Below are 20999 nucleotides of genomic sequence, written 5' to 3'. Positions count from 1 at the left end.
GCTCCGTGTGGGCCACCTCAAGGGCGACTCTCCTTCAGGGGGGCTGCTGGAGAGGAGGGGTCATGGGGAGAGGCAAGGCTGGGGCAACGGCACATGTGCCCATAGAGAGGGCTCCAAGTGCCGCGTCTAGCACCCGTGCCATAGGTTTGCCACCACTGCTCTAAGTAATGTAAACCATGGTCTAGGAATCCAAAGTTCTCTGTATGGCACCATCCCTTGGGCCAGCAGTTTACTTCTAGAGTTGACCTTTCATAGTAAGTACAGATGAGAACATCGTCTGTTCTCCTGTTTGGCTTTCCTGTCTAACTATTCATAAGTCCCTTGATATTGTTTTCAGGCTCTTTGTTGTTTAATTTGTCCTAACATGAAAGAGTAGAAAGGGATAATAATTGGTGAGCTTGATTATTTTGGTAAGCATTTCTGCCACATTTTTCATCTTTGTACTTGGAAGACAACATACCGCCCTTAATAGATTGTCTGGTCTATAAACTGCTGATTCTGTTCCTTTAAAAAAATAATAAGTCACCTATCATCAACACATGCCATTTTTTCTTGGGGGAAATCTTGGCTACCTTCCTTCTTATTACTGGAATACTTGATGAAGGCTCTTCTTTAGATGCCTAGATGTTTTCTTCCAAGGGAAGTATGTGAAATTGGTTGCTCAGCTCCAGTGGGGCTGAACTGGACTGGACAATAATTTTCTCAATTTTTTGGACATCTGAGTGATATATGGTTGCCCTCGGGGTGCCAGGATGATTGTGGCTGCCTGGGTGGGCATGGCTGGGGTGGGCGTGGTCATCTTGAAGTCACTTGCCTTGGGCGCCTGTGGGGGCCAGGCGGGGCAGTGGGCGGGAGGCTCATCCCGCAGAGTGAGGTGAGGCAAGGCAAGGCAGGCCCCTGCGCACAGAGGGGTCTTGCAGCATTTCCCAAGAAATCATGCATGTTCATACTATTCTTAACAAGCTAAGATCTCTAAACTACAGACTACCTTGCAAGTCAACATATTGTTGCCAAAATCCCACCAGCTAGGAAGTACATGCAGTACATTGATACACACCAATTTCTTATTTGGTGAACATGTAACAAACTATACGTAGTGAATGCTTTTACACAGAATTAGGACAATGGTTTCTTTAAAAAAATGTTCTAACGTAATATTAATGTTAATGTTCTAACATTAAATCTTCACTATTTCATTATGAATGTAGGCTTGATGTTAAATATTTGAGAAGATATGCTTGTGTTTTACATAGGCACGCATGTCTACACAAAAACATCATCCCTCAGTAAATTACAGATTATGCTTTGAAAGTTTTATACTATGATTCTTTTCACAAAAATATATTTACTGTATTAATATTATACTTATAGTATCCCATATTTACAACACTTAATTAGGACCTGACATATATTCACAAAATTTACCTGTATATGTTTTTTTAAATTTATGTTAATATAGTAGAAAGTCTTACAGCTTAATGTACTATCTTTTGCTTAGGAAACATATGCTACTGAAGTAGAAGACTTGTAACATCAGAAAAAAAGATTATCTTGCTCTGAAACTACAACTAAAAGAAAACCATAAGTTAGAAATTTTAAACTATGTTGGGCAGTGGCATAGGTTTAATACTATAAGAGATTGTGAATTAGAAAGCAAATAATATGAGCAAATTATATTCCAAGAAAAAGGAAAGTAAACTGCCAATTGTCCATTGATTAGACATAGAACCCAACACATAGTTTTGGAAATTTGGGTGAAACACTGATCGTGAATTATAGTGCAATTTTAACATTCAGTAGCTTAAAATTTCATATAGCACACAGCCACGTTTCAGCCTTTATTTAAAAAGTGTGTGTGAATTTTTTATTTTTGTGCTGCTCTCTTTATACCAGGTGACATAAGAAGAAAAATACCAAAAATGTTCATTATACAGTATATGAAAACAATGGAAAAAAATTAAGCATTTTGCATTCTTGCCAGAGGGGGGCATCCCATCAGCAGCAGAGACTTTTAATTGTGTGAAAATAAAGTATGGTTTGCAAGAATCTATCTTTAGCAACTTTTTATACCAGGATAAGATATAGTATTCACTATGTCAAAAGTAATTTCTGATTATCTATATCTTGTAACTATTTCTGCCTGTCTCAGGTGTATCTTATTAAAGGTTCCAAGTCTTCTTTATATATTCACAGAATATTTCTAAAGCCACCGCAAGGCATGCTGAGGATTTAGAAACTGATACGCCTGCATTCAAGTCATCAGACCTATTAAGAAACAATGAGGATTTCCAGTAACCTCTGCAATTAACTTGAACAAGAAATTGCAGAATCTGAATTACCATAGCCTTAGAAGCAGAAATTATATATTGCTAAAGTGCTTCCTGAATGTTGAACATCTAACTGGTAGGTTGTCAATAGCCCACATACACTTTAATGTGTTTTGCCCCAGAAATACAACATCTTGCACTATCAGTTTTTATTACAGCTTTCAGGTTCTATGTACATTCTCCTTTATTTTTACACAACTCAAAACAGTATACCTTCTGTTCCTCCCTCCCTGCACCAACCACCCTGTGAATTAGATTGGTCAGGGAGAATGACTAGCCCAAACTGGCTCGCTGTGTCTCAGATTACGCCCAGGGTTTTTTTTGGAAATATTGTTACCTAATGAGATTGGAGATAATTTTGCCACCACAGAATAGGATTTAGAAGTAATATTACACTAATGAAACAAATGTTCATTGACCACTTGGCTTGTGAATAATTCCTAATGAACACGTTTGATACATAAGATTCACTGGAAGAAAAATCTTTTTTTGTTATCAAAATGGTGAATAATTGACATACGAACATACTCTTAAGCCAGGAACTCATTTTATGGTTCACTGGATACTATACCATTTATATTATATTCAAGATTAATTTAACTGAATTATTAATTCATACAGTAGAAATTGCTTAAACTGTATATTAGATATGAGCCTAACAGCTTCTCAAATACATATATACTTCACAAGGGAACAAATGAATGGTAGCTTACCTGTGGAGTCCAGGAAAAAGAAAACTGAACTGGTAATTCAATAAGACAAACTGGTTGCTCTCTGGGATACTGACACAGAAAAAAAAAAGAGAAAATCCATGTTTATTCCTTGAGTAATTTTTGCAACAAAATCAAAAATAGATTGAAATAAACACATTACCTCTTTTTCATAAACAGAAAAGTCATTCTAATAATGAATTCAATTTATATACCACCTGATTCCCAGCAACTTCTAAAATACTGTATAAAGAATCATAAGAATTTTTCTAAATATTTTCCTAAATGCAAGAACATATTTTTGAAAACTATTTTCTTATCAGGAAACCGCTGGTCATTCAAATTTTAGATTCAACTGTAAATAATTTTCTTACAGTTGGATTTCTATGGTATTATTCAGAATTTATCCAATTCTAATTTAAAAAACATATTTTACATGCTATTTTACACTTGCTTTTATCAGTAAGAATGAAAACTGTTTCCAATGTATGTAAATAAAAAAACTGAGTTGTCTAGTTTTTATTGACATCCTACAACTGATTTCATTTTGTACGTGCTTGTATGTGTGTGTATATATGTGTGTGTGTGTGTGCATGCATGTGTGTATACACACACACACATAGACACTTTCTCTCTCTTAAAACTTCTATTCCAACTGATATGAGCTCTGTACATTAAAATGAGTACAAAAGCAGCAATAAAACAAGTATGGCCAATACTAAAATAGATGCATTGATTAAAATATCAATACTTCCCCTAATTCACCTTAATAAAAGCTCATTATTAAAACTCACCAAGTCCAATATAAACACAATTTAAATCTTCCCAAATAAATCTACTAGTTTGAATGTACTATTTTAATTTTTTTTCAGTCTTCCTGCTAACTTAATTCAGTAATAGACCACATCCAATTGACTTCTATGGTAATGAACTTCAGTTTCTCTGTAACTTTATATCTGCCTCTGGTAATCTCCTACTGATTCTTCACACCTGCTCCTCATCTAGGTCACACTCAAATTTATTTTCATTTCTATGGCTACTTGGCATTCAAATTTGCACTTTTATTATGTCTAGTATGTTTTATATTCCCTGCTGTACTTTCCATTTTTAAAACAAAAGTTTTATGGCTTGCAAAAGCTCTTATGCTTTCTTGTTATGATATTTTTAGTCAGTTACACTAATAATTTTTGAACAAGCAACACAATAGAAAAGGAGTGATTAAGGGAATTCATCTGAATCACAGATGAGAAGCCATACACTATTTTTTCCACTGCAAACCACTTTTTGGATTTGGAAAAATAAATTAAGTTACTCTAAATCTTTTAGAAAATAATACTGTATTTAAATAAAGAATCTGCACATTTTCAGCCTTTCATATATTAGAAGCAAAGCTCACCTAAAAAAAGTATGGCAATAAATTAGTGTGAAAACCAGTAGAAAATATGAATTTTGTGGTAGATAATTCAGCAATATAAATGATTATTCAAATCAAAGAATAACAGGAACTTTCAATGGAATTTACTGTTTATTAAAAGTCCAATAATTATAGTTCTAAAATACAGATCTTAAGTTATTGGTTTCTAAATAATACATATATCGTTTATTTCTTCTGAATATAGTATTATTTATTCAATATAATAAGAGAGAGAGAGAGAGAGAGAGAGAGAGAGAGAATTATGGCCCATCTGAGTATACCTATATATTTTTAGAATAATTTACTTAAATTTCTTATTGTACTTGCAAAATTTTCCATAAAATAACCTTTGTTGATGATAAAAAATGTAACAAAATTAGTAGTTCCATATGTCTTTGTAAGTTCTATTTTTAAGAATTATAATTATATTAACCATTATCAAATATGTAACCAAATATGTAACCAACATGTATATCATTCAAATATCCAAAGTTTTAAAAAATAATCATTTCATTTAATATTATTTCATTGATGTAGATTTCTATAGTATCTATTTCTTTAAAGGAACTAAAATATACAATATTTTTAATAATCAGTCCACATTTCAAACAAAATATCAATTAAAGTATTGCTTGCTTAATTTGAAATATTATTTTGTCTCATTTTACTAGTATCATGCATGTCTGAAAATGTTTATTCTAAATATTCTGATACTTAGTTTCCCAAATTGCAAAATATCAAAGCTTCCTCCTTAAGACAAAATACATCTTTATAAATATTAAAATTGCATTGGCCATAAATCCTGCTGAAGTAATTTTTGCTTTCTTCTGAAATAGTGTATTCCTTACACAGGATCTGCTTCTCAGTGAAAACTGTAGTAACTAATACTAGAAAGTAAAACAATTCTAATCAGTGAACTCCTACTTCTGAGAAGTATGGCATGAACACAACTCCCTTCTGCTGATTTTCAGATGCTACTTCTGCAGTTATGACAGATTGACAGACCAATATTAACATATTTAATACCGATTAAAACAATTTAAGATATTGTCCCTCATCTAACCTTAGAGCAGCACACTGTAAATTATTTGTTACATTCAAAAGTAGTTTCTTTCACTTTTCTTCCCATACAGGTGATCAGTGCGATATTTATCAAATTCCATCATTATGGGAAGAGGGAAATAAAATTCCATGTACCCTCTTCACATTATACATCATTTTATAAATCTCCATTAGGTTTGTGCTTGTAAACTATGTTTGGAAGCTGGGGGAAATCAGCATAAATTAAGGGAACAGAAAGAAGCAAACGGCAGAATTATATCAATTTCCTTTCTAAATCCACATAAAGTTATTTGTTCCATTGAAAAAACATAAAACATGTAAGGGATTCCCTGAACTGACATCTTATAATTTTAGAATACTTTAAGACAAGAGGGTATTTTAACTTTATTGATTTCAATGAGAATTCAGTTTAACATGTGCTTAAGTTTCTTTTGAAATCAATAGCCCTTGAATATATTTCACTTTGGCAGAATTGTCCACAAAAACATATTGCTTTTGTTTCTTTAAATAAATGTAACATACGAATGAACTGCTCAGAACATTTATTACATAAATTACTACAAATCAAATTCTCATGTCATCAAGCACACGTTTCATATATTAATTTTCTCCAGTGGCAAGTTTAAATGCCAGACACATTTTTAAAAAGGACAAACACAATTGATCCTTTCATCACTATAATCTTGTGAAACAGAGTTGATTGATGATCATGAGTTTCAACTAGATACTTGCATAATCTGTTCTTTGCAAGTTGCAACTAAAATAACTTTCCAGCCAATATTTTCATCTTGGATAACATAAAACAGAGCATTAAAAGAAACTGAATTTGAATGTTCTTGGTTTAAGTACTGTTTTGTAAGTACTGCCTCAAAAGACACAGAGAGCATTTTAAAATTTTATTCCATAATATTTAATTAAATGTACATAAACACATCGAATTAATTTAAAGATTTCATTAAAGATTTTATTCAAGTGTTTGCTCTTCATATCATCGATCAGAAAAAAAATGTATATGACAAATTAAGAATACTTCATCTGAATCCACTATAAAGTGTGTTGGGAGGAACTCCCCCGTTCGGTCCTTCCAGCCGGGATTCCCCTTGACGGTGCAGCGCAGAAGAAATAGATCGTGAAGCCAGCTACCAGAAAGAGGTTTAATTTCGAGGATCAGCGTTGAGTGACAATTCAGTTCGAGTCCCCGGCTAGCTAGACAGAATGATCTTTTAAACAGAGGTTTTATACCTTTTTGTGGTTTCCAATTTTGTCAATTTTGATTGGTGAGTTTGAATCTGCCTTTTCTGATTTGTTGGTCAGTGACTATTGTTGGTTAAATTTCCTTGCTAATCCTGCCTGAAAGGTGTTAATTACTTTATTGTTGTGTCCTGATTGTTGCTAACTGGTTCCTCATTGTGTGTGTCAAGTGTTTGCCATTTAGCCTCAGGCTGCTGTTGACCCAGTTTAGTTGGGGTGTTCCTAGGTTATTTCTTAGTTGGGCTGGGGAGGGGGTGTCCAACTCTCATCAATTCTCCCATTTTGGGCTATCACTGGAGTATCAGTGATTAGCCCAACTGGTTCATATATACGGTAGTGGTGATCAATTTGGCACATCATGAGAGATGTTTTCTTGCTTTGTCCCTTGCTTCTGATGGGAGTTGTGCAGATCTTTAGGCATTTTAACCCTAAAGGAATTAATTGGCAAAGGGAACAAAGGAGGGCTCCACCTATTATGACTGTGATTATACTACCAATAAGAATTTTCAACCAATGGAAGTCTGGTAACCATGAAAAGAGCCAGGAAAGGTCCCAGGATGACTGGTTGTGCCCAATGTTTTGTGCTAGTTCTCTTAAATGTTGGATGTCACCTTTAGCTTCCAGTCAGGTTTGCATACCCCCCAAAATTCTTCACAGCCATGGTTCTCCTTAGTACATGACCACTGGCTGCCCAGTTTCAAGGGTTGTTTCCTGCCTTAGCTCTTAATTCAGTGCATCCAGGTTTGTAATGCCCAACTGCCAGGCTATTAAATTTTTTTTAAATTGCACATAATGAGTTCTAGGAATCCCAATCTGAGCTCAACAGTGCAAAATATTCAGGGCATAAGTTTGGGATTTTTCCTATTGCTTCCTTAGTCAGGGCATATGAATTGCAAATCACCTGAGGGGGCCTAGTTCCCTCCCCCCTGGAATCTGTTGGAAGTTGGCCCCACAAAGCTTTGGTGCAATAGAGCAAAAATCAGCCTGGGGAACTTTACTAAAGGTAGGTGGAGGGGATAGACTCTGAATGGTGTGAATGGTGTGTGTGTGTGCATATGCAGCTATTTCTACAAAACAGTCAATACAAACATTCTGTATAAATTTTCCCTCCCACCAGATAGAAGTCCAAGGTGTTCAGTACTTGTTCTGCCACCTATTCCTAAATGCCATCTCTCCATTAATACATTCAACTGGCTTGTTACAATACAAATGGGGCAAGAAAGAAAAGTTTACAATGAGTTTCCACCCTCCCCCCATAGTCTAATTTTCTCTTCTGAGGCTTCACATGGCACCACCTTCCTTCTGCAGGCATCTGGGGAATGGTAGGACTTGGGAAGATTTTCCACTCAGATTGTATGGTGGCTTTTTAGTGGATGGCTGGATTCAAAACTCAATTCCATGGCTCAAATGGATGGAGGCAGCATCTGGGTCTGTGTGTTCTGCTTCCAAAGGTTTGGGAGAGGATTGCAGGGCTGAAAGATACAAGAACAAGGTCTCCCCCCCCCCTTTCTGGATGGACTCTACCAGGAGAGGCAGACAAAAGCTATGGAGAACAAAGGACAGGAAAAGAATTGGAAGGGGGGTAGCTTGCAGGCAGTTTGAAAAGGTCATTAATACTGCAGTTATTAAACATAGACAAATGGGGAACAACAAAATGAAATGTTTCACCTTTGAACTTGACCATTTGCAACATATTATGGACAAGAACTTGCAACTTGAAAGGAAGAGGAGAAAAAAAAATGCTAGGCAGCTTGAGAATGCTGAAAACTCCAAATAATTTTAAAAGCCTAATATTTTAAGGTGTGCAACTTTCCAGAGGTAGGAGAACATTTATTCTAAAATAGACCACATCATTTTAGAGATTGAGAAATGCTTATGTTTCGGAAAGCTTCATAGTAGTTTCACCAGTAAGTGATAGGATAAGAAAAGTAACTTAAGAAAATTATTTCCCCACACAATCAGACTTGAACTTCAAAATGCTCTTGTAGATAGACACACATTTTTCAGGAAAAGGATAGATAGATAAAACACATACAGTAAATGCAAGTGAAACTTTTCCAACTGATAAACTTAAAACAATCCCTCCTAGTAACTTAAGGCTGTTCTTGAGCGTACACAGAGAGAAAGAGGAAAACAAACAAACAAACACAATTCTTTTTCTTCACTCTGTTTGTTGGCCAGACAAACAGAGTGAGGTATTTCCTTTTTGTGGCTTATTTTTAAGCATGATTTCTAGCAGAATTTAAAATTCTTTTTCCTTTGGATTTGAAACAGTTAACAGTCACATTTACCTCTCACACACTTGACAAACATATATACACAAAGACAAGAGAACAGAAGTCTTAGTTTTATACATCCTAGTCATTCCCACCATAAATTTCAGATAACTCAAGTTAGGGAAGGCACATATTTTAAACATACCACGTGGTTGCATAGAGAAGAGAGAGAGAGACAGAGAGAATCACTATTTCTTATTTTCCCTTTTAAGTACCTTTATTTAGCCAAATTGGTTTCCCAGCAAGGCCCTAAGCAAAGTCTTTCTTTCATACACTACACAGTCGAAGTCTCCTTGTGAGACTTCTTTCCTAACTTTGCATTGCTTACAGGGCCTTACCAGCTAGTTGCCCAAATCCAATTCTTTCATTCACTCATTCCATTTCATTTTCACACATTCTCTCTCTTTTCCCTAACAAAAGGTTCTGTGCTCTGGCCAACCCCCATGCTTTCCAGGTTCTGCCAATTAAACAGATCCTTTCTGTGGCTAGGAAAGACCAGAAGCAGCAAAATCCAATTGTGAGTGTCTACAATAGACTTTATGGTCTCTATAACGGTTTGGGGATCCGCACGAAAGGTGGCAGTATCCTTTTTCCAAACAACCAAATCGGACGGGGAGAAAGGGGTGTGGGTTAAAATGTGTCCTGTCTCGGTCGCCCGGGTATGGGCCTGTTCAACAAGGGGGCCATGAAGGTTGGTTCAGGGTGATCTAAGGGAGACTGGGGGTTCAAGGCGACTTGAACCGGGTTTCTCTGTCTGGATAGTTCAGCCCAGCAATACCAGTAGGGTAGTTGGGTTGGTTCTATCCTTGACCTAAGTGCTTTTGTGTTTTGATTTCTACAGTACCACCATCGGGCCAAATTTGTCTTCCATTTTCATCTTTAAGCAAAGCCCATTTCTTACATAATTCCTTTAATCGTTTCTTCTTCATCCCGGCCTGGACAGGAAGCTGATTCCTGTCCCAGGCCCCGAGCAAGCTTTCAACCGGGAAACCTACGTCTGCCCTTGAATTGGAACCTCCCATGTTTCTATAACGGGATTTCCTGACCGCTAAAGGGCACTACACGTCGGAAGCCTCCTTGTGAGACTTCTTCCTACCACCACGATTTTGTGAGTCCGGAAAAAAGGGGACTCACGGAGCTTCTCTGGATCCCTCTCAGAGTTCGTGGGCTCCTCCGAGGGATCCTCCACGTTTTCAGACCAAAAAGGGGTCTGCAGAGACCTTCCAGTTTCCCTCAGAAGGTACGGGCTACTCTTCGACCGGCTGGCTTTACCCCACCGTTTACGGACACTTGGACCTAAAGTGTCCGTGGGCACCTCCACCTGCTCTCAGAGGTAGGCGGTCGCTCCCTTTTTTGGGGCTACTGCTTAAGTTTTTTACTAATGGAAGGGGTCCTAACTTGCCCAGAATAGAGTTTTCTCTCTCTTTCTCTGCCCGCTCGGTCCTCCTCTCTCACCAGAAGGTCTCACGCTCCGGTGCCCCCCCTTGCTTTCCCGAATTCCGCCGGTCACAGCTCCACTGGAGCTAGCAGCAGGTCGGGGTACGGCTAGAGGGCACACGGAGGGAGCGAGCTCCAGCTGATTCTAAGAGGAGGATGCCTCACACACACTCATGCATTCTTCCTTTCGTTCCCCCAGACACTTTAACCTAATAGATTTAAATTTGGTGGCACTTACCCTCTTTCCTGGTAGCTGTTTGAGCGTAAGACTCAAAAACTCCCTTTACTACCTGATGCCGACCGGGCAGGGTCCGAGGAGGCTTCCCCACGGATCAAAGTGTCCGCTGCCGGCTGGGTGATGACTCTTCCGGGCCCGGTCCGGTGGCTGGGTGAGCTGGAAGTCCCATCTGGGTCGCCAGATTGTTGGGAGGAACTCCCCCGTTCGGTCCTTCCAGCCGGGATTCCCCTTGACGGTGCAGCGCAGAAGAAATAGATCGTGAAGCCAGCTACCAGAAAGAGGTTTTATTTCGAGGATCAGCGTTGAGTGACAATTCAGCTCGAGTCCCCGGCTAGCTAGACAGAATGATCTTTTAAACAGAGGTTTTATACCTTTTTGTGGTTTCCAATTTTGTCAATTTTGATTGGTGAGTTTGAATCTGCCTTTTCTGATTTGTTGGTCAGTGACTATTGTTGGTTAAATTTCCTTGCTAATCCTGCCTGAAAGGTGTTAATTACTTTATTGTTGTGTCCTGATTGTTGCTAACTGGTTCCTCATTGTGTGTGTCAAGTGTTTGCCATTTAGCCTCAGGCTGCTGTTGACCCAGTTTAGTTGGGGTGTTCCTAGGTTATTTCTTAGTTGGGCTGGGGAGGGGGTGTCCAACTCTCATCAAGTGCTTTCTGCAACTGATCTAGACTACAATTCTACCCACTGTTTTGCACTTATGAACAGTTACCTAAAATCAAGCCTCTGCTTTGTGAGCATGCTTAGTTAATAAGGCTTATCTAACTTGTTTATTTTAGAGCATTTGTAGACCACCTCTACCAACAGATTCTGGGTGATGAAAAAGAAAAGGTTAACCCTAATTAATGCCCCACTTCATCCCAAATTAACATCAAAGCCACAAAGCGAGCTAGCTAGTTGTCCCTAAGATTCATTCCAGCCCAAAGTGCAACTGAGAAAGAATGGCTAAAGCATCGGAAGGATAGTAGTTAAGCATATATTTAGAGAATATATTCCACTGTGCAAGGGCTCATACAGAAAAGGGCTGCCTTCTGACTATATCCTTTTTACAGGTAGCACTTGCTTAAGGAGCCTAATTGGGACTGTGAGGGGAGGGGGGGAAGGATAAGACAAAGAAAAGATTGGAGAGAAAATTATTTCAAGAGACCAGGCTGTCTGCTCTTCTACAAATCAAGACCAATGCAATTGCACTAGCAATGTTGAAAGATTTGGGCAAAAGAAGGATTCCCTATTGAAACTGCTTGCTTTTTTTCCCTCCTTTATTCCCCAGCAGAGGAGAAAGATTGGAGAACAAGTAACTCCTAGAGCATACTATAAACTGTGTAGTGTGCCAGGAGCTCCTAGTCTCTTGCTTTTGAAATGTAAAAGAGCAAACAGCTTACATTTTTGCAATCCCATCCTCTCCTATCAATCTGATGTGCAAGGAGGAGGGAAAGGAGGAAAAAGAAAACACAAGTCAGGCATAGGACAAGCCATACTTATTGTAATGGCAATCATGTGACTGAAGGACATTACAAAGGTCATAAATGAGCTGTGAAATTATTTTTTCAGCACTGTTTCAACTTCAAATAGTCACTGAACAAATGGTTGTTAAGGGCCTCCTGTATTGATATTTACTTCACAAGAGCTTCTCTAGACAGCCATGCCAAACTGGCAGAAACATACTACTAATACTCTTGTGTCTGTTTGCAACTTTCAGTAGGGTGAAATGATACATCACAGGCAACAATTTTTGAATCAATTTACCTCAAATAAGCTAACTTGTGTATTCAAAATTTGGGAACCAGGCCCCCATTCGATTGAAATTTAGCAGAGTTGTGCCCACTTCAATATTGCTGCATTGCCACACCGTCAGGTAATTATCCTTTTCAATACTCCCTACCAGCTTCTTTAAGGAAAGTCAATGTGGAAGTCAGAAGGAAGTCGGAAGTCACTCCTGCTCTCATTGCTTTTTTGCCCACTCATGATCATTCTGTTTCTCTATTTAGATAAGGATGTAACTCTAAAACAGCGGTTGTCAACCTGTGGGTCGCAACCCCATTTGGGGTCGAACGACCATTTCACGGGGGTCGCCAAACAACGCAGTCTGCCATTTTTTTCCCCTTTTCCTTAGCTGTGCTACTCCCTTTTATTCTATTGGCTTTTGAAAGCCAATAGGAATTGTCCAGGTTGTCTCTGCCCTGCTGAGCCCGCCAAAAGTCCCAGTCTGCAAATGGTGCTGCAAGTTGTCTGCAGCTAAGGCGAGCTTTCTGGACGTTTCCACTCCTCCCTGCTGAGCAACTACTAAATGTAAGTAAAAGAGGGCCAGGGGTGGGAGGCCAGCGGACACAGGGTTGCTGGCTGCGTGGGGCCCGGCGGGTGCCTTACCTCCCTTGGGCTGGGCCAGCTGGTGGCCCAGCCATTGGTCGCCCTGCGCCCTCACTACCACGTGCCATGGCCGCCCAGGAGCGCCTGGGCCTGCCTGCCGCTGCACCGAACGTGCGGTGGCCAATGTAAGGCTAGCAGGGCAGTGGCGGGCGCAGGGAGATTTGCTGGCGGGCGTGGGGCCCGGCGGGTGGCTTACCTCCCTTGGGCTGGGCCAGCTGGTGGCCCAGCTGGTGGTCGTCCTGTGCCGTCGCTGCCGCTTGCCAGCTACGCCTCGGCCGGTGCAGGGGGCGGCACCATGCAAGCGCGGCGCTCCTGGGCTGAGGCAGTTGCTAGGCGATGGCCTGTGTGCACCCTCGGCCTTCCCAGCATGCGCTCCAGCCACAGGAGAGGAAGTGGAATGTGCGTACCTCCTCCTGCCCTGCCCGCAGGGAAATACAGGTAGTCCTCGACTTACGACCACATGGTTGGGGGGTCGCGGCATTAGGAAGGTTGAGAACCACTGCTCTAAAATAATGACCCAATGGATCTCAGGTTGTTTAGTACATTTTAAAGCAGTCCCTATATATTGTGCACCACATCATGAAAAGTTGTATGGCTCTTGCTTCTCCCTATGTAATCTGTTATAGCCTCTATATATCAGTTCAAGACTCATGAAACATCTCCAGGTCAGCCTGAAGTGGACATGTGCAACTGAAAATCATCAGTCTACTGATGACACTTTACCCAAACCAATGGCTGACCTCTCAGTGGGATTTCACAATGATATCAAATATTAACTGAGAGGAATCTAAATAATCTAGTTCTTCTAGTAATTGTTGAGCTGTTATCGCTTGATCTCGTTAAACTTCCCTAAAACACGAATGGGCAATTGGAGACTGGACAGGTCACACTTCTAATAGCCTAAGCAATGTGACTTCTACCCATCTCAATCTCTGTATCAGCTTTATCTCTTTACTCCCATTTCAGAAGCCCATGTGGCTCCTGCTATCTATTATCTGCAAGAACAATTCTTCAAACCTATCCCAGCTTCCCAATCACATATCCCAAACTAAAATTCATCAAAGTCACAATCATCATGACAACATTCAATCTCCCATCATTCACTATCAATCACACTGAACCTTGCCCTCCACTTTCTATTATCTGTAATAACCCCCTCTTAAAACCTGTCATAGAGACTCACTATTCCAATATAGGTATATCATGAACTCCCCAGGTAATGGCCTCTTTGCAACTTGCTACCTTTCAACTGATAATGTATTCAGTCTATCCTTCTGCTTTGATTTCTTCACTGTTTTTTCCAAATTTTCCAGTCACCATTCCCAGCTCCAAATCTATCATTAGATTTTTCCACCTTTTGTCCCCCTGAACCACTTTTACAGCCTTTATTTGGATACTCTAACCACAACTATGACTTCTATTACTATAGTTCATCACACAGTTAACCAGGTGTTCAGACTGGATTTGGCATTTCTATCCACCTATTAAGTCCTTTCCAAGGACCTGGGATAGGCAGATGTTGATGTTTGATAGTGTTAAAGATATCATTGCAGGATGTAAGGAGTTCCAAGTAAAGCTGGCTTTTGCAATTGACTGATAGTTATTTTGTCAATGCCAATGGTGTTCATGTGGTGCTCGTTGTTTTGGGATTGTACCCAAAGCATCTATTACTATTGGTGTTACCTTTGCTTTCTTTTGCCACAGTTGTTCTATTCCTATTTGAAGTTTGTATTTTATTATATTCTCCAGTTCTTTCTCTTCTAGTCTGCTGTCTCTAGGTACTACCGGTACCATATTCACTATTCAGATTTATTAAATCTGGGATGTTATGTGGTGGGTGCCTGTCAATTTGAATTCTAAGTCCCAGAGTAATTTAGTTCCTTCATTTTCTATTATTTGCTTCATTTTATGGTCCCACCAGTTCTTGCTTGCAGGCAAATAGTATCTCTTGCAGATCTTCTAATGAATTTTCTGTATGAGCATTTGTTGTGTCGTTGTTTGTAGTCAATCTGTGTGATCTTCTTGCAGCAGTTAACCAGGTGGCCCACTGTTTCTTTAGCTTCTTTAGCAGAGATGGCACTTGCTGTCTGTTTAATATTATTATTAAATTTATTTGCTGCCCATCTCGCATTCTATGGCTGTGTGATCAACAATGACAATCACTACATTGCTTTCTCACTGTTTCCTTCCAGTTATCTTTGTGGGAGGAACTGCCAAGGGTTGGCTGTCACCTCCATCATTATCCACCAATGTCTTGGCTGGAAACCATTTCCTGACGTGTCCAGACTCTTGCAATTCCTTTTCAAATTCTCTTTTCCATAACATCTTTCTCTAACATCCATACCATTTGTCACCCCCTAACAACCTTCCCTGCAATAATCCTCTGATATACCAAGCACTACTCTTTCTAAAGTATCATCCATTTTGTAACTTGCTCTCTAAGTAAAATAATTGACCCTCAGATAAATTTTTGTAATCTGATTGAATAGAAATAGAGAAATCTAATTCTCATATCAATCTAGACTGCCGAGATGGGATCATTAATTCTTCAGATAAAATCCATAATTCCCTCTTGTTCCCACTAGTTTTTTTATATTAGAAACCTCTGTATGTTTCAACTGTACAGCATAATTTAAACTGAAAGCAAAAGCAATTCTTAAAATACCAATAATTGTATATGATTTTTCAGCTAATCAACATCCATAAAAATCTTATGTGTGGCAGTTTCATCAGGTTATGGTTTGTTTCCAACATTTTAAAAACTCTTACTTTTGAATTTAATTTCAAGGTGATTTGATGATCCCGACCAGAAGAGTCTTCAGCTTTTAACCTGATGGTACTAAAAGCAGGATCTATAAACACAACTCTACAAGAAGAAGAAAAAAACAAGTTCCGGTATAACTCTATTAGTAATTCATTTCTATTAGTTTATTCTAAATATACTAATTGGAAATCATCTATGACAGACCTTTTTGCTGTTATAAATTTACTGCTTGATTCAATCATATACTTTTGGGTTATTTATACTGTGTCAGAACTCATGCTGTGGAAATGAACAGCATGTTTCAGTTTTCTATCACTGGAACCTTTGGCATATAAAGTGTACTTCTGTCAGCCTTTATTTCTCTACATATTACACTTCCTGGCAAAATTTTCATTCATTTTTGCAGTTACTTTTTATATACTAATCTGGAAGGGGGGGAAGTGGACTGCACATTTGCATGAAAAAAACTACAAAGTGGATTTTTAGATATAGATATAGATATAAACACACACACATATTATACTGGTTTATACTTTTAAGCATATTTCTCATAACTCTATTTTGCCTGGAGCTATAAGGCTAGCTTTAATATATGATATTTATATTTAATGGAAAATTCATTATCTCAGTAGATTATAAACAACAAAAAGGTTCTTTGAAACAAGTGACATAGCCCAGACACAGAATTATTTTTAAAATTCATCCTCGTGGTATATATTCAAAATAGCAATAGCTAAAATTGGGAGGGAGAATGGCAGATAAAAAGTTTTAATTGTAACCCATCATGGTTATTCCTCCCACCTGCCTGTCCATGTAATAATATTTTTTTTCCTTGTGCATTTTGGTCTGCACTATCTTAGTCTAGACAGTCAATACTGAAAGCTAGTAAGTAAGGTAAGATAGGTAGAAATATAAAGGCTGATTGATCACATCATGGTATATTATACCTGCTTTTCCAAAACAGAATGATTGCTCCTACAAAGCAATAAACCATACACTATCTTTGTATTTATTTTATCAGGTAGGGTATCAGAATATTTAAAAAGTGACATTTTAACAGTATTCTTCCTTAAAAACATTCTGACTTTCTGACAGAAATCAGGCTGAATTTGAAAGGATTCGGACTCAGTTCCTGTAAGCCAAAAGTTAAGCTAGATTTCAGTTCCCCTAAGTGCAGAGCAAGAAGCCCAAAATACTAATATCCTAAATATCCTAAAGTAAAGTGGGAGTTTTGCTCTAAATAACCAAATTCAGAAGTAGAGTGATTGTAAGTATAAATGACATTTTATATAATATTATGATTTTAAACTTTATTAAATATTGATTAACTGCAACTATTTAAAAAAAACAAAACTGTTAAGTACTGAAATAATCAGAGCAAAATCCAGTGTACTATATAAAAGTATTTTAAACGTTGGCAGGTTAACTTTTTGGTATTTGCAGAAGATAATAAATATAAATACTTATTCCATCCCAAATTTTCTATATCTCTGATGAGGCCAGAATAATATTGTGGAGGTGGTTGGGCACACAATTCTTCTGTGTTTTTCAAAGCAAGTTCCTGTTTTATTTTTAAAAGAAAAGTTTATTTAGTTCATGTTTTTGACTTGGTTCTTGTCTGTCTGTCTGTTTATCTAACCATCTACCAAATCTACCTATGAATCTTAAAATTAAAACCAGAAATATTTCTGCTTATATTCCTGTTCAGTATGACATACACTACAACTGGTTCACGTTACTCAGAAATAAACTTGAAAATAAAGTGATTAGGTGCAGGTAATTGTTCATAAGTTCATAAATACACAACTACCTGAAAGTAAACCCAATTCAGTTGGGTTCATTTCTCATAGATATCAATTGGCTGCGCTTCTAGTCATGCCAATTTTAGATGGATAGCAGCAAGGTCTCTTGGCTAAAACAGAAAAACCTTAATCCATTAAACTGCTTTTAAACACTTGGCTAGCAATCCCCTCCACATTTTAAACAGGTATTATCCAATGCATATATGCATACATATGAAGTATGTATCAGAGTTTTAAAAATGGTAATAGTCAAACACTCTGGCTAAAAGCACACTTTAAAAAGAAAGGGATCCATTAAATGAATGGCTGTCTTAATGGGAAGATACATATAGAAAATTCTCAACATCAGCACAATCCCTCTAGTATAGTGGAGATTTTTAATTGCACTTAGTGACTATATTTGAGAATAAAAGATAACCTAAATAAATTAAAAGTAATGTGATAAAACAATCTCATAACATTTGTTGGATTTTTTTCCTCTTATCGTTCTTTTCCTGTCACCACTCATGCGCTCAAAATGGCTAACAACAGAGAAGACTACAACATCTAATTTCAGTTCAGTTTCTAAAAGATCTATTTTTAAAGGATTATCTGCAATAAATACAGTGCTTTTCCTAGGTAATGTACTCATGCAAACCACAAACTATGCAGCATTATAATGCTGAATTTACATTCAGAAATTTTACATTTACATTTTTACATTCAATAGCCCTGTGTGGGGCAAAACTGCCTTTTTTGCTTTAATCTTTTTTATTAAATCTTTTTTATAAAATCAAGGTGCAAAGTTGTGAATTTTATAGCATAGGGAGGGGAGGACATATCCTTAGAAAACAATTAACATACAAATAATAGTTAAAAGATAGGCTTTTTCATAGGAGTTAAGGGACTAGTTAACATGAGCCTTGCTCGTGCTCTTTATATTTTTCTTTTAAGGGCTATATGAGTGCTACAATAAGGGAGCAATCAATCTTTAAAAGAATTAATAATTTTGAAAAGTCATAAAATAATGGAAGATATGGAAAAGTCTATGATAAAAATGTCAAAAGAACTATCTAAAAGGTACACTTATATCACATTATATGCTGTATTTACTACAAAGAATACCTCCGGGAATGGCATTCTCTGAGCAGCAAAACAGCTAGTTTTGCAGGACTATATTTATAACTATTTACTTGAGAAGTGAAATTTACTGGCAATAGCGTCATCCTATATAGATAACTATTTCTTACAAGGATTTTATTTTAAAATATAAGTATTAAGATTATTAATGAAAAGGATCACTTGTTCATTATAGCATTAATGATAATAAACAGATATCAGTAGTCCTCTGTAAAATTGTAACTCACCAAAATAGTCTTCAACTCTACCATGAAACTGACTAAATCTGAAGAATGTGCCAACCTCTGAAAAACATTTTTTTTTTGTTAATGATTTCATGCAATTACTTTTTATATTACGCCAGATATTTATCTGGCAACAAATATTCTTAAAGTAAGGTTGAAGACTCACATCAGAAAGTGTGAAATTAGCACTAGGGTAAGTGTCTACCTCTATCTCAAGGCTCCCTCATCTCTCTGCGGTACCATAGTTACCATATTATGACCATCAATCAGTAGAATACACATTGCCAGTTGAGTGGATTTCAACCATTACCCCACAAATCTCCCTATGTTTGGGGTACACAAATTGCTTTTGAGCTCATGATTAAGTGGAGAGATTGAAAGTGTTTATGAAAAAAAATCTAACAGGGAACTGAGAGGTTAAATGCACACCAAAGTAATTCCCTAGAGCAGGGGTGCCCAACCCCCCTGGTCTGTAGATTGGTACTGGGCCGTGCAGCTGGGGGTGAGTTGAAGATATACTTTCCACCTCCAGGCATGCAATGAGTCTACAGGGCTAAGGGCTGAGGCAGGAGGGCAGAAGCTGTCTTGCCCAGTGCATAGGTTCTTCGCCAGCTGAACTTGCAACTAGCTTGCCACTCCTGGGCTCCGCGTCTTTCCTCTTCTTCCTCCTGCTTTCTGCCACCTCTTCTTCTTCCTCCTCCTCCTGATCCTGCTTCCTCTTCCTCCTGCTACCTTTTCTTTCTCTTCTTTCTCATTTTCTTCCTCCCCCCCCCCACTCCCAGAATCCCAACCAGGCTCATACTCCCTTCACACAGTTCTCCAACTTTGCAAGCCAAACGTGCACCAGTCCGGCTTGCAACTGAGGAAGCAAGCAAAGAAAATCGTTCTGCAGACTTTTGCTTTGAGGAGCTACAGAAAAAAGTTCACTTCTAAAAGTTTAGCTATGTGCAACAAAATGGGACACAAGCTGGTCTGGTTTCTAGCAAGAGCCAGATTTTGCAGTCTCCTGCTGGCCAGCACCTTGGCAGGAGGAAAAGTAATGGCAAAACCAGGAAAGGCAGGCATGTTCAGAGTTTTTCTTTCCCATTGTTTTTCTCTGGCAAGACAACTGTGCTGTGGACATGTGTACCACTCAAGGAGCGGAAGTAGGGCATGGAGTATCTCAGGGAGTGAGGGAGGTCCTGTGCCTGCACTAGGCCTCCCAGAATCTCTCCACCAGAGGCACTTGTGCTCCACTTATCAGCTAACATATTTGTTTAATGAGTGTACTGGGGAGAATAGGGTTGGCTGGTCATTATCTGAGGAGTTTATTTAATGCTTGTCCTGACCTCCAACCTAATGGACAGGCTCCATTATGGTAATAACTTGAAGACTACCTACATGCATCATTGGGGAAACAATATTGTGATCACTTTCAATTCCCCCCCACTTGTTTCTATTTTTTTTTTATTGAAAAGTTCTATACAAATTTATTATTACAATACAATAACCCTCTCTCCCTCCCTCCCCCCCACCCCAACCCTCACTTCCCAGAGCTGATTACAGGGTTAAAAATAACAAACAAATTCTAACTAAGCTTATCCAACTATACCAATAACCAAATCCCTAAAATACTTTAATTCAAACTTGTTTCTATTTTTAACATGATACAACTTCACAAAACATACTATGGGTTGGTGTCTGATTGAATATAATTCAGTTTTATTTTGTCTATCCCACGGGCTATTCTTTCAAGCATTTTTGACACCTTATTTCCTTATTTGATAGTAGCTCTAATTCTCTGCATTTCCTATAAACTTTTAATAGTAGTAGTAAAGTTGGAAGGGACCTTGGAGGTCATCAAGTCCAACCCCCTGCTCAGGCAGGAAACCCTACACCATTTCAGACAAATGGTTGTCCAGTCTCTTCTTAAAAACTTCCAGTGTTGGAGCATTCACCGCTTCAGGAGGCAGGTTGTTCCACTGGCTAATTGTTCTAACTGTCAGGAAGTTTCTCCTTAGTTCTA

At 38.2% G+C, this 20999-nt stretch overlaps 1 protein-coding gene across 4 annotated transcripts in view; it reads right to left on the bottom strand.

Annotated features, from left to right (window-relative positions):
* Nucleotides 1–20999, bottom strand: part of FANCL (FA complementation group L) — a 54352-nt gene that overhangs the window by 21181 nt on the left and 12172 nt on the right. For 3 of the 4 annotated variants that reach the window (XM_039359783.1, XM_039359782.1, XM_039359784.1), the window contains 4 exons: nucleotides 18998–19054; nucleotides 17313–17410; nucleotides 15855–15951; nucleotides 3041–3109 (listed from right to left, as the gene is read on the bottom strand). In XM_039359783.1, coding sequence (XP_039215717.1) covers nucleotides 3041–3109; nucleotides 15855–15951; nucleotides 17313–17410; nucleotides 18998–19054 — 321 coding nt within the window. The remainder of the gene's footprint in view (nucleotides 1–3040; nucleotides 3110–15854; nucleotides 15952–17312; nucleotides 17411–18997; nucleotides 19055–20999) is intronic. The other variant, XM_039359786.1, reaches the window with a different exon arrangement.

This window comes from Crotalus tigris, unplaced genomic scaffold (genome assembly GCF_016545835.1).
Source record: "Crotalus tigris isolate CLP2741 ecotype Arizona unplaced genomic scaffold, ASM1654583v1 scf7180000019121.289717, whole genome shotgun sequence".
NCBI classification, from domain to species: Eukaryota; Metazoa; Chordata; class Lepidosauria; order Squamata; family Viperidae; genus Crotalus; species Crotalus tigris.
This window is presented reverse-complemented; position numbering and strand designations above follow the sequence as displayed.